Here is a 14,827-nt window from a genome sequence, read left to right on the forward strand (position 1 = left end):
ACTGGGAAATAACAGCTCACTTAATTGAGCTAGGAGTCCAATTAAAAAGATAAGTTGGTTGGAACAAAAACCTGCAGCCACAGGGGGTCCCCAGGGCCGAGTTTGGGAAACACTGACTTAGAGATCTGTACATAGACAACATTTTTGCATCCTACTTTGTTAAACAGAACCTGCCCAATTTTCCTCACCTCCCACTTACTTCTGTGCAGGAAAAAATGTTGCTCAGTCTTGAGGACTCAGACAGCATTTCTGTAATATTTTAAACTATTTTACAGTCCCTCCCTTTCAAAGATCCAAGAGAACAGTGGGAAAAGGATCACTTACTCAATATTTCAGGAAAGGAGTGGAAAGTAGCAATGCACAGAATTCACTCGAGCTCCATATGCGCAGAGCATAGAATTATTCAATTTAAAATTATATATCGAGCGCATCTCTCTCATTTAAAATTGTCCAGAATGTTTCCAGAGCAAGATCCAACCTGCGAACGCTGCAATAAAGCTCTAGCCTCGCTGGGTCACATGTTTTGGGCCTGCACCAAATTAACATCATTTTGGACCAAAATCTTTAAATGCCTTTCAAACAGCTTGGATGTCACAATCCCTCCTAATCCACTAACAGTTGTGTTTGGTGTACTTCCAGATGGGCTTAAAGTGGAGAAGGACAAACAAACTGTAATTGCCTCTACGAAACTATTGGCACATAGACTTATCTTGCTCAATTGGAAGAATCCTAACTCACCTATTCTAAGTCAGTGGGTAACTGATGTTATATGCTATTTGAAACTGGAAAAAATCAAATTCGCATAAGAGGATATGTACAAAACTTTTTCAAAACCGGGCAGGATCTAAGCAATAATATTTTAGAATAAGCATTTAAATTGAGGAAGCAGGTTCTCTTCCATCTTTTATTCCATTTATCTTTATTCATTTATTATTTTATCTATTCATTTGTCTTTAAAGTTTTACACTGCTGGCCTAGCTCTCTTTTTCAGGGGTGGGGGTTGATTTGTTTCAAACCTTTTTTTTTCTTTTTTGTAAAACTTAAGTTATGTGTATGGAATGTTATTTGATTTTAATAAATTCAATAAAAAAAAGTATTCTCAGTATATGTTTAACACTGCATAATCTGGCTTGATATGTTAATAATTATAGCTAATGTGGCAAATACTCAGTTTCTTTCTCTTTTTGTCTAGACAACAGATTCGCTTTTGGTTGCAATTGATTCAGAAGTTGTTGGTGCTGTTGATATATTATTAAACCATCGACCAAGAAGGTCTTCTAAGCCCTCAATGGCGGTCAGTATTTTTGTGAATCTTTGAACATCAAAACCCTAAATGATTTATTAATCAACAGGCAATTATCACCAGGAAGTTTTAATGTATTTTCTAGATTAATGGCACAGCATACGGTTATAAGCTTTGATCTGTAATGTGCTGGCAGCATTTTTTTCTTGGTGGTTTTAAGCTGTAAAGATTTTAGTAGCTAATCTAGGTTGGTAATAGTTCTTGCATAGAATATTTAGTTGCAAATAGAAATTGTCAATGGAAAAATAAGCCTTCTTTTCATTTGAACAAATAAATAAATATATAATATAAAGAGAATAGAACAGCTGAGGAATATAGGAACAACACAATCGCACAATGCTACTCATCTCCCTATTTAGTGTGCTAGCTAAATAATAATTACTTAACTCTTTTTCTGTGTTATAGGATCTGAATTTCAGATAAAATAATTCACTGTCAGGTTACTTATAATCCCAGACTATATCTTTTTTAATGTTTAAGTGTTAAAACACACAGATGTAATTAAAGCTTTTTGAGGTTTTTAGTAAAAAAGAACACCTTTATTGTGACTAATTATTGCTTTAAATTTAATGTATAATTTTATTTAATCCTGACATGTAGATCTAACATTGTCAGATTTATTGTAGTATTTTTTCTTTTACTTCTTGAGTCATGTTTTCATTAAAATTTATATTGACATTTTTTTTTCAATATTTTTCTTGTCTCCTTTTAATATAGAAACTAATGCAGCGTATTCAGAACCCTGAATATTCCACAACAATGGATGTAGCCCCAGTAATTCTAGCTGCACATCGCAACAACTATGAGATTCTCACCATGCTGCTTAAACAGGATGTCTCTTTGCCCAGGCCTCATGCTGTGGGTTGCGAGTGTACTTTGTGTAATGCCAAAAACAAGAAGGACAGTCTACGCCATTCTAGGTTAGGATTGTATATCTTCATTACTTCATCATTTCAAGTGTTTATGCAATATACAGTAATGTTTGCTACTATTTATGTTATATTTAAAATAATTTATTATGTAATGCAGCACACTGAAAATGAAAAAAATACTGTGTTAAAAACAACTTTTTGAGGAGCATCTTGTTACTTTTTTAATATATGTATAATTAAATTAAATAATGAATTAGCCGAAACCACAGAAGAGACATTTATGATTAGAAGAGCAGAATAATTTAAAAGGTTTTTAGTAAGGTGGGATGCAATATTCCAAATACTAAATTGTATGCAATTGAGATTGTTTTACCTATGTGCATGTGACAAGAATGTGGACACTAAAATCATGGCAAATAAAACAATAAAATAATGCAATAATAAATCCCGTATAACAAAATAATGCACATTTTCTCTAGTAAGACCTTTAAGACTCCATTTTCATTTTCTTAGCTTGGCTAAGGTTGTGCCACAATGTGGGGAAGACTGCTGTTATGCAAGCACAAATTTATTATTATACTTTTGCTGATTTACAAAATTTTTCTCCTTGATATAGCCTTGTTTATTTTGCCAGATAATCTTTGCCTATTTCACCATCTGTCACTGTTCCTTGAAGAAAGTAATTCCTTGCTATCAAGCCTTTGTATTTTTAAAATTGTAAATCTAAATAACTAAATTTACCAGAACTTTTTCTTTTATCAACTTTTTCCATTACAGGATTTCAGTTGATTGAGCTTATCTCAGCAGCACAGCTTACTTTAAAAAGTTCAACACATTTTAGATTTGGTAATCTAATAGTAAAACAGTTTACCTAAATGCATTTTTCATAATAATCTGATCTGCCATCTTTCACCGTTTAGTGTCAGCAATTGTAATTAAAACAGAAACCACTAGAGGGTGTCCTGCATTTGTACATGAATAATGTGCAGGTCAGAAAATAATCGTTATAAGACCCTTAACAAATATGATAGTATAATCAGTAATGAAATACATCGTCTAATGATTTTAATGAGAGTATGTACAGCTGCAAGAAAATGTGCAAGTACACTCACTGGAATTGTATTGTATGCTTCATTGAATCTTTATTTCTGTACATTTTAATGGAAAATTATAGTTTATTTGATCAAAATTAAGAAACTGAAAAAATATACTGGTGACTGTGGCATTTTTCCAAATGATCCATTAATACAGTTTTAGGTTGTAAATAACTCATTAATCATTAAGTTAAACCAGAAAAACGCAATTCCACAGTAGAATATTCTGTTGGGCCCTTGAGCAAGACCCTAAAACTGCTCCTGGGGCTTTGTACAATGGCTGACCCTGCACTCTGACCCCCAGAAGTCATACATAAAGATAATAATCCATGAGGATTAACAAAGTATATCAAATCAAAATAAAAAAAAAATCAATAAATACTCTTCTTTAGGTAGGTGACTGAGGACTTGAATAGTGTCTAGCACTGATCCTTAGGTCTGATTCCTAGCCAGAACACTGCCTCTGCTGAGTTTCAAAACTCTCTACATGTCTGTGTAGATTTTCCTCAGAGTAATATTTTCATATCCCAAATACATAGCATATCAACTAATCATTCTCAATCCTATGTATAGTAAGTAAGTGTGTGTGAGCCCTGTGATGGACTGACATTAAATCCAAGGCTGGTTCCTGCCTTGTATTCATTCCTGTGACCCTGAACTAGATATTTAGGTTATAAACTAGAAGAAATTGAATCTTTAAATGCCCTCCCACTGCTTTGTTGGGTATCTATAAACAGTTATATAGCAGCTTGAAATTTCTATTGCCAGAAACTTTAAGAAATTAAAGTTAGTGGGAATGGTCAAAGGCAAGGCATGATCTGGAAGAGACAAAAATTATTAATGAAATAGCTTATAAACTATATGTATATACACTGTAGAAGGATATGTAGAAAGGTTAGCTAACACCAGTTATGATTATGACCCAGTAGTCAGTAACAGAGAATTGCGTACACAGAAATGATCTGCATGAAAGTGTTGTCAGAAAGGAAGCTTTCTTATAACTTCAGTATCAGTGTCAGCATTTGAAGTATGTAAAACAATAAGCCAGTACTCTGGTCTGAAACAGATAAATGAGCATTTTTTGCCATGACCATAAAAGATACATTTAGAGAACACCAGGTTCTGAACTAAAGAACACTAACTGTTAAGCATAGGGGTGTACCTAGTAGGCACTGAAGTTGTGTCACATCCTGATGTCACAGGAAATAATGTGTGACTGGAAGAAAAATTGGGCCCAGATCAATAATATGGAGTCAATGATGAAATCTGAGATGAAAGGAGTCTGGATATTTCAGAAAGACAGAATGGTATTGAAACGTTTATTGTGAGATTTCAAATACATAGTGCAAGTTCATGGTGGTTGTAGGTTCATTCCAGCCACTTTCTTATTTAGTTGCATATGAAATACTTTGTGGCCTTTCTGTTTTTTCATTCATAAGTGATTATTGTAACATGTCCAATGCTGCTTGGGTAAACTCCTTGCCATAACACAATGGAGATTTACACATACCATATTCAGTTTCATTTTTTAGTTTTAGTCTTTTACATTCAGCGAATAAATAGTAAAAGAACAGGTACCAATATTTTACATTAAAGTTTGTGGCCAGTAGAATTTGTGTTAGCTACTATTAACTATGAGATTCCGTGAAACATGCAGTTTGACCTGGAATGTCTAAACTTTTGCATATATGCCCCTTTAAAAAGTCCCTAATGACTTTAGCACTGGAAACAGAGGTTATAGTTTAAATAATAGTTTTGACATTCATGTGAAATGTAAGGTATTTGTAGTTGTCTGTTTTATAATTAAGCATCACCTAGGCTGTGATTTTATGCTGTTGTTTTCCATGTCACTATAATCAGTAGCTTGATTGTAATTTTTTGCGTTTAGTACATTACATATTGTGGCTGTTCTATAATTTAGTAATAGACGATATTTATAGAGAACAAATGGTAAGGAACTTTTAAGAAGTGATTTCTTATTCTTGTTCTGGAAAAAACAGGAGCTGTAACAGTACCTAACACCTACTTTCTATTACCTACTTATATGAAAATACTTTTGGTATTTTGGATTATTTCAGATTTCGTCTTGATATCTATCGCTGCCTGGCAAGCCCGTCACTTATAATGCTGACAGAAGAGGATCCTATACTGAGAGCCTTTGAGCTCAGTGCTGATCTGAAGGAACTTAGTCTTGTTGAAGTTGAATTTAGGTAAGAGAATTCAAGTATCGAAGTGTGTCTCTTTGTGTCTAGACTTTGTAATATTTAAAGAACATTTTATTAAACATAATAGAACAAAACAGAAATAAAGAGTAATTAAACTAGTTTTAGGGATACTGTGTGTTAAATGCAGTGAAGGTAAATGCAAAAAGGACTTACACTGACCTCTTTTAGAATATGTTTTCCATTTTTTTGGTAGAGCTGTCAGTCTAAATAGAATATGCACAGGTAAGTTTAGCAGTACATACATACTATACAGTAGTAGCTGTCAAACTTTTTTTAAGTGAAGTGGACTGCACAGTAAGAAATCAATAGGTTTCCTTGAAAAGGACACTTAAGTGTTAGACATTTATATAAAACAGAATGTGCTTAACTGGTAATTACATTAACATTTTGTTTCAAAATTTCTTGCAATGACATCATTATAAAATAAACACTATCAACCCCCAACCCTGTTAGTTTAATTAATAATTAAAAATACTCTGTACAATCCATTTGAATAGCTTTCTAAATAAAGTTGTTCACTTTTCATAAATGCTTATATCAGTGAGTTTTCAGACGTTGCCTTCAGGAGATTAATTGTCTATAGTCAGTAAACTGGAGAGTGAGTTGTGATTGCAAACTATTGTACATGAGTTATGCCCAAAAAGTGATTTAATTTGGTGCATTACAGAGAATATGCATTCACATATAAGGGTTGCCTATACCAGAATTGCCAAATGTAAGCAGAATCAGAAACAATTATTTTGTGTGTGCCTCCCACTTCATTTTTTAATTTTCTAACTCTGGAAATTGCATTTACCACCTTTTGACTGTGACCCATCTCTTTTGTATGACTCACTTCCTAAATGTCTGGTGCTTGGAATTCCTAGTCACGGCATGTAAGGGTAAAACTCATGATTAGAAGCACTCATGAGGCATCATGTAATATTCTAGTAAACTGATTTGGCAAGACACAAAATTTATGAGATGATAGTGGGTTCTTTACATACAATTTGATGTTAAACATACACTAAACATAAACATGCAGAGTATTGACCAAAGCAAATGACTTGTAATTGCATGTTAGAAACATTCAGGAGCTTGACCAGTCCAAATATTGAGGTGAGGTGGTCTACAAGTTGAGAATTACTGCTCTACAGATAATTCAAAGTACAGTAAAGCTGTTTTACTTAAATTAATGCTTTGCTGTTTATTTGGATTTAACATAGTGTAAGGCTACATAATTAATTGTATATTAATTGAGATTACAATTACAACTGCCTCAAAATACTAATTGAGGAAAGTGGTGATTACTGCATTCTAGTTAAATTTTCCCCTTTGCTCAGAGATCGAGCTAACCCTGTTACAAACTGCTCTAAACAGCAAATGAGTGTTGTAGTCAAGCACCAACACATTAACTAAGCATGAGTGCACTAGCAAATCAGAGGCACTCACATCAAAGGACTAACTACAAATTTTTTGGAGTGTGATCCCAAACAACATGTTGTTGTATGCATATATTTCTTTGCCGTTTTCAGTACCACTCAGAAAAATTGAGAAGTAATGTTGAACCTAGATCACCTATTACTCTTTAGATGTTTAGTACCAAAACAAAGAAAATTGTCTATAATTTGAAAACATTTTGTTTTCAAAAGTTTACTGTGAAAACTGATAAACCACTTCATGCAAATATTTATACAATCATTTAAAATTCAACCACTTAGTCTAGTATGAAGAGTGCATGAAAGCTAAGCAAGCAGTACGAACTCCCAGTAGTCTTAAATCCATGACTCAGACAGTCATTACTTGCTTACACTAATGCATTTCCTTATCCAGCATGCTGTTGAAAGTAATATGAGGTGACAGAGAGTTATTGTGTCTTATTTATGAAAGACACGGCTCTGATTAACACTGTGCTTAACAAAGGTGTTAAAAATGATCATTACTCAAGGTAAGAAATCTGCTCTGCACTTATTCTTCTGATGTTAGGTTGCCTTTATTTTATTCCAAATGTCAGGCAAAAATTAAAATGGATCTTAAACATGTAGCACTTTATGTAACTACAACCGATTGTGGTTGCATAGAGCTATTGAAGCATCCCTGAACATAATGGTTCATTATACTGATGAGGAATATACAGTATGCTGAAAAAGCAGATGCAGTGCTGCTTTTTTAAATGAATGTGACTTTTCTTGCTATACTTTCCTTAAGAACAGGGAAGTCATTGCTCAAGGACTGGTAACAGCATGTAACAATGTGTTACTATTTAAATGCTTCTTGAGCTTGCAATATATTCAAACTAGCCATCCCCGGCGGCTTCGCCCACATATTAGTGCAACAGGACAGTGAGGAGGGCCCCACCCAGCTTTCTATTCCTGGCGACACTCTTCCCCCTCCCCTCGGCCTGCAGTCTCTGTCTCAGATTAGCGCGAATATATCGCTCCTGCAAGCGAACTATGATTCTTAGCACAAAGAAAAAAGTCGCAAAATCAACAGGAATGTTCAACCAAATTATAGAAAAAAAAAGATCTAAATTCATTAAGTAGTTCTCTCGTGAAAAGCGGACAGACATACAAACGCGTTAACTAAGTGGCGTTAAGGTTACCCCCCCAAGGCAGACGCGTGAGTGAGGAGGGCCCCACCCCCCTCCCCGCAGCCTGATGAGTCTCTCTTGGATTCGCATTAATAAATCGGTACAGCAAGCAAACTATGATACTTAGCGTGATGAGAAACCCACATAATCAATGGAATGTTCAAGCAAATTATAAAAAAAAAACGATCTAAATCCATTAAGTAGTTCTCTCGTGAAAAGCGGACAGACATTCAAACGGGTCTAAAAAACTATTAAGAAATTTCGCACTTGGACCACAAAATTTTTAAAACCGTTTCTTAGCGAGCACCAATGGACCAAGGGAAACCTACATTCCAAATTTCAAGTCCCAAGACCTCATGGTTTGGGAGATTTCGTGATAAGTGAGTCAGTGGTATTTGGCTTTTATATATACATAGATTGTTACATTTTTAAGCTTTTACATACCTGTACAGGTTGTATTTACAATAACTTCTTACTCCTACATTTCTGTCATTTAAGATTTTATTATATAGTTTTGATTTGGCATATATATCCAACATTTATTTTCATTAAACAAGCAGAATCCAAATTTAATATTTTCGTGTTTAACAATTTCCTGCATTTTACATTTTTAAAATAGTTGTGGTAGTGATGATTGGTTTTTCAGAAGTAACATTTGATTTGAGAAAAATAAATATTTGTGTTACACTTAATTTTATTTTATAAATATGTGTGTATTAGTAATTTACTGAATTTACTGTATTAAAAACGGTGACACAAATTTAGTAATATATATGCTATATTATTTATTGTAAAAAATAAAAAAGAAGCATTATTAAACACTACATTTTTAATTTCTCATCTAGTCTATCCATCCATCCATTTACCAACCCGCTGAATCCGAACACAGGGTCACGGGGGTCTGCCGGAGCCAATCCCAGCCAACACAGGGCACAAGGCAGGAAACAATCCTGGGCAGGGTGCCAACCCACTGCAGGACACACACAAACACACCCACACACCAAGCACACACTAGGGCCAAGTTAGAATCGCCAATCCACCTAACCTGCATGTCTTTGGAAGGAAACCGGAGCGCCCGGAGGAAACCCACGCAGACACGGGGAGAACATGCAAACTCCACGCAGGGAGGACCCGGGAAGCGAACCCAGGTCCCCAGGTCTCCCAACTGCGAGGCAGCAGCGCTACCCACTGCGCCACCGTGCCGCCCCTCATCTAGTCTAGTATTTAGCAATTTCATATTACAATTTTAAGTGGTTCTCTGCAAAATGGAGGCTCTACTATATTGTATGTAAACAGAATGCAGTTGACAAAACAAGGTGCATATTTAATTGTACTGTTATTGGAAAGCAATTGCTGCAGTTATAATATCAAAGACACTAATCATCAAGTATTACTTTTGTCATAATCTTGCACCCATAGCATTGTGGTGCAATTCTTAGCACTACTATTTAGTTCCAGGGGTTCAGTTTTTGGTCAAGTCATGTACAGTTTATATGTCTTCTCCATGGCTCTGTGGGTATTTTCAGGCATGTCATACAGTGCATCCGGAAAGAATTCACAGCGCATCACTTTTTCCACATTTTGTTATGTTACAGCCTTATTCCAAAATGGATTAAATTGATTTTTTTCCTCAGACTTCTACCCACAACACCCCATAATGACAACGTGAAAAAAGTTTACTTGAGGTTTTTGCAAATTTATTAAAAATAAAAAAATTGAGAAAGCACATGTACATAAGTATTCATAGCCTTTGCCATGAAGCTCAAAATTGAGCTCAGGTGCATCCTGTTTCCCTTGATCATCCTTGAGATGTTTCTGCAGCTTAATTGGAGTCCACCAGTGGTAAATTCAGTTGGTTGGACATGATTTGGAAAGGCACCCACCTGTCTATATAAGGTCCCACAGTTGACAGTTCATGTCAGACCACAAACCAAGCATGAAGTCAAAGGAATTGTCTGTAGACCTCTGAGACAGGATTGTCTCGAGGCACAAATCTGGGGAAGGTTACAGAAAAATTTCTGCTGCTTTGAAGGTCCCAATGAGCACAGTGGCCTACATCATCCATAAGTGGAAGAATTTCGAAACCACCAGGACTCTTCCTAGAGCTGGCCGAACATCTAAACTGAGCGATCGGGGGAGAAGGGCCTTAGTCAGGGAGGTGACCAAGAACCCAATGGTCACTCTGTCAGAGCTCCAGAGGTCCTCTGTGGAGAGAGGAGAACCTTCCAGAAGGACAACCATCTCTGCAGCAATCCACCAATCAGGCCTGTATGGTAGAGTGGCCAGACGGAAGCCACTCGTTAGTAAAAGGCACATGGCAGCCCGCCTGGAGTTTGCCAAAAGGCACCTGAAGGACTCTCAGACCATGAGAAAGAAAATTCTCTGGTCTGATGAGACAAAGATTGAACTCTTTGGTGTGAATGCCAGGCGTCACGGTTGGAGGAAACCTGGCACCATCCCTACAGTGAAGAATGGTGGTGGCAGCATCATGCTGTGGGGATATTTTTCAGCGGCAGGGACTGGGAGACTAGTCAGGATAAAGGGAAAGATGACTGCAGCAATGTACAGAGACATCCTGGATGAAAACCTTCTCCAGAGCGCTCTTGACCTTAGACTGGGGCGACGGTTCATCTTTCAGCAGGACAACGACCCTAAGCACACAGCCAAGATATCAACGGAGTGGCTTCAGGACAACTCTGTGAATGTCCTTCAGTGGCCCAGCAAGAGCTCAGACTTGAATCCGATTGAACATCTCTGGAGAGATCTTAAAATGGCTGTGCACCGATGCTTCCCATCCAACCTGATGGAGCTTGAGAGGTGCTACAAAGAGGAATGGGTGAAACTGGCCAAGGATAGGTGTGCCAAGCTTGTGGCATCATATTCAACAAGACTTGAGGCTGTAATTGGTGCCAAAGGTGCATCGACAAAGTATTGAGCAAAGGCTGTGAATACTTATGTACATGTGATTTCTCAGTTTTTTTATTTTTAATAAATTTGCAAAAACCTCAAGTAAACTTTTTTCACGTTGTCATTATGGGGTGTTGTGTGTAGAATTCTGAGGAAAAAAATGAATTTAATCCATTTTGGAATAAGGCTGTAACATAACAAAAGGTGGAAAAAGTGATGCGCTGTGAATACTTTCTGGATGCACTGTATTTCCTTCTAAAACCATGGCATTCGGGTTAGACTAAGCACCATTTCAAAATTAACACACCTCTGACTGATTGTATGTATTTGTGTGACTGTGCTCTGTCTCAGCCAATGCATTATGCCCAATGTTGATTGGATAGACTCCAGCTCATCACCACCCTATAATGGAACAAACAAGAGAAGGATATGGATTTATGGATTTAAAGTTGTTGTTTGTAGTAAATAAACTAATATTTAACCTGAACTATTTTTTACAACTATTTTTCAACTTTGTTGTACTATTTTTGTAAATGAAGTTTATCATTTTTATGACAGAACTGATTATGAAGAGCTGGCAAAGCAATGTAAGATGTTTGCAAAAGACCTTCTTGCCCAGGCTCGCAATTCAAGGGAACTTGAGGTGATTTTAAACCATACCTCAAGCGAGGAGCCTGTGGACAAACGGGGCCTCCTGGAGGAGCGAATGAATCTGAGCCGTCTTAAACTGGCCATTAAATACAACCAAAAAGAGGTTTGTCACTTTTTCAAACAATCACCGTAAGATAACTGGACAGAGGAAACAAGGAAAATCTTGGGTTATCTGAAGAATGGAATGAGAACAATGGTGTATGATTCTAATAAACACAGTGTTTCTATTTACACTCATCTCAAAAAAGAAAGAAGAAAAAATGCATTTTACATTTGTAAGCATTTTTATTATAGTAATAAATCATTTAAAAAACTATTTTCAAGAAGTGTTCAATTAAGTGTCATGTTTGTTTTAAGTTATTTGTAACTTGTGAATGATATAAATAGTATTTCTAACCCAAATATCACCTATACCTTTCTATCATTGAATATTACAGAATGTCAAAGTGATTAGTTTTAAGTTTTAGATTAGTACTGGGGTCAAACTGCTTTCATGTATATATATATGAACTTGAGAAAAAATACAAATGTAAATAACAAACTGGTCAAGTTTGTAGATGATAATAAACTAGATAGATTTGTAGACAGTATAATATCTCCTGAATCATCACAGATGGACCTAGACAGAATCCAGACTTGTTGAAGATGAAATTTATTGTAAGTAAATATTAAGTATTGCACAAGGGAAGTAAAAATATTAGGTTTGAATACATAATGGGAGGTATGAAACCTGAAAGCATACCTTATAGGAAAGATTTTTTTTCCTTTTAGCTGAGGCAGTGTCAATGTCTTGCTTTCACTTGCTGCCACGTCTTGTGAATAAAAATTTCTGTCCCTCCCGCTAATGAAAAACTGATGTTTAATCCACACCTTTCATTACTTTGAGCAGACACTAGAACAGTATGATTCACTGTGGCCGCCACTCATAAAGGTAGCAAAATGTGAAATTTTTAAATTTTCTTAATCTAGAATTGCCATGGACCAAAGTCCATCCCATGTCATTTAACAAATAATTTCTGGGTCATTGCCAAATGTGCTGAAACTAATTTATATTATGTACTTAGAATTCTCTGTGAGTGTTGGTTTAAGGTAAAGCCAGATGCTATAACATATTATGTTAGGAAACTAAACATTTACTTGAAGTTAATTACTAATATTTCAGTAGCATTTTTAAGTTTTTATAGGATTTGAACAGTGCTTTGGCAAATGCAATTGTGCATTTTTTGTTTATAAAGTAGCAAAATATTTTAATAATGTAGTATATCTCACTTTTTCTCTCTTTTTCTGTTTAAAGTTTGTTGCCCAGTCAAATTGTCAACAATTTCTGAACACTGTCTGGTTTGGACAAATGGCTGGTTATAGACGAAAGCACACATGTAAGAAGATCCTGACTGTGCTAACTGTGGGCCTCCTTTGGCCAGTTCTGTCTGTCTGCTACTTCTTGGCACCCAAATCCAGGGTTGGACAAGTCATCCATACTCCTTTCATGAAATTTATAATACACAGTGCATCATATTTTACGTTTCTTCTTCTACTCAACCTCTACTCTTTAGTTTACAATGAAGATAAAAAGAACACAATGGGCCCTGCTTTAGAGATGATAGACTATCTCCTTATTGTTTGGATTGCTGGTAAGTGCAGCATGTTCAGATGCTTTGGTGTTTTATGAAGAAAAAAAAACTAAAAGAAAAATGTTAAGAACGATAGACCTGAAGAACTGGATGTGGAGTTGCAAGTAAAGCGTTATGAATTAGGAACATATGTTTAATGTTAAGAAAAAAAAAGACTAGCAAAGTAAAAGATCATTTTTGCAATATATGTTACATTTTAAATTAGCCCACCCTGGTCAGCTCATAGTCATCATACTTAGTAATAAGACATTTCTATAATGCTAGGGATTTTCAGTCTTGGCAATCATATGCATTTAACAAAGGTGATGTGTCCTAGAATGTGAATACATACTATTATTTTATGGGCCTTATTTGAAGTTTTCTCCTTATAGGATTGTGATGTGCACTGTTGTGCTTGTGCAGACAATTGCATATTGTGCCTGTATAATGATCATAGTGTGGAATAATTTATTTAAAATTAGTAAGAGGCCTTAAATGGGTGATCCAAGAGAGTAATTAGTACATGTCAGTAATACCAGAAAAAAAACAATGGCCAAAATCAAAGGTGAATAAGCAGAATACATGAAATCATAACAGGCAAATTTCAAAATAAGAAAGTAAAACCTTAAAATCAAAAGAAATAGCTTAAGAAGCTAATCTTCTTCTTCAGTTGAAAATATATTCTTTGAAATTAAAACATAAACTCCATGATAAATATATCTTAGTCTTTTATAATTGGCTTAATTGTGAGGTAAAATGTGTGTGTGAATGAATGTACACAAGCACACATGTACCCCAACACTGTACTGCATCCTTGGACACAAAACATAAAATGACACTGATGATTATGTCTCTAACAAAATTTCAAATAATAATGAAAAAAGTGTTCCTCACACATACTTTCGATTTTTGTTTTACTATAATATGCAGTTAAGTGAATTGTTCTGTGGAAGGACCCAAACACTGTTGTGCGTGTGCAGACAATTGCATTTTGTGCCTATACAATGATCAAGCAATTCCTCTCCAGTCTTAAATATTTTACAAATTAGTATTGCTTTTTGAAAAACCATTAGAAGAAACCGTTATTCCTGTGACTCAACAAATCCCTTGAGCTGATTTAAGAATGTCATGAACTAATATATTTTTGCCATAATCTGTCCTAGAGCTTATATACATGCTTGGCTTAATATGTATAATAGTCCTTTTCCTGCTTAGGAGTTGTGCTTTCTTTAATCATTACTCATAATCAACAGGTTTGGTTACTTAGTTTATTTCAAGGCAGAGCCCAAGAGAGTGTGGCCTCCTGCTGTCAGGATACTGAAAAATGTTAGCAAAAAGTTCAGGACCTAGTTAGTCCATAGATAACAAGGTCAAAACTCATTGGATTAAGTGGGCTTAAAAATGTATAGATATGTTACTAAAGTGAATAGCATAAAAGACTCAATAACTGAATATTGGTTGTCAGAAGCTTATGTAAATAATAAAGCAGATGGCCTTAAATAAGCCTGCAGTGAGTGTTATCTAATAAATTACATTTCATGAGAATCTGAAAGTGAAAGACCAGGCCACAGACAAATGGCATGCTGGAGGTGGAAG

At 35.5% G+C, this 14,827-nt stretch overlaps 1 protein-coding gene across 1 annotated transcript in view; it reads left to right on the forward strand.

The window, feature by feature from the left end:
- The window catches only part of trpc1 (transient receptor potential cation channel, subfamily C, member 1), a 92,724-nt gene that overhangs the window by 31,552 nt on the left and 46,345 nt on the right, over window positions 1–14,827 (forward strand). Inside the window, exons 3-7 of the mRNA XM_028794680.2 lie at window positions 1,193–1,294; window positions 2,021–2,223; window positions 5,348–5,479; window positions 11,529–11,724; window positions 12,916–13,252. Of these exons, the coding sequence (XP_028650513.2) occupies window positions 1,193–1,294; window positions 2,021–2,223; window positions 5,348–5,479; window positions 11,529–11,724; window positions 12,916–13,252 (970 nt within the window). The remainder of the gene's footprint in view (window positions 1–1,192; window positions 1,295–2,020; window positions 2,224–5,347; window positions 5,480–11,528; window positions 11,725–12,915; window positions 13,253–14,827) is intronic.

Source organism: Erpetoichthys calabaricus, chromosome 2 (assembly GCF_900747795.2).
Source record: "Erpetoichthys calabaricus chromosome 2, fErpCal1.3, whole genome shotgun sequence".
Lineage (NCBI taxonomy): Eukaryota > Metazoa > Chordata > Cladistia > Polypteriformes > Polypteridae > Erpetoichthys > Erpetoichthys calabaricus.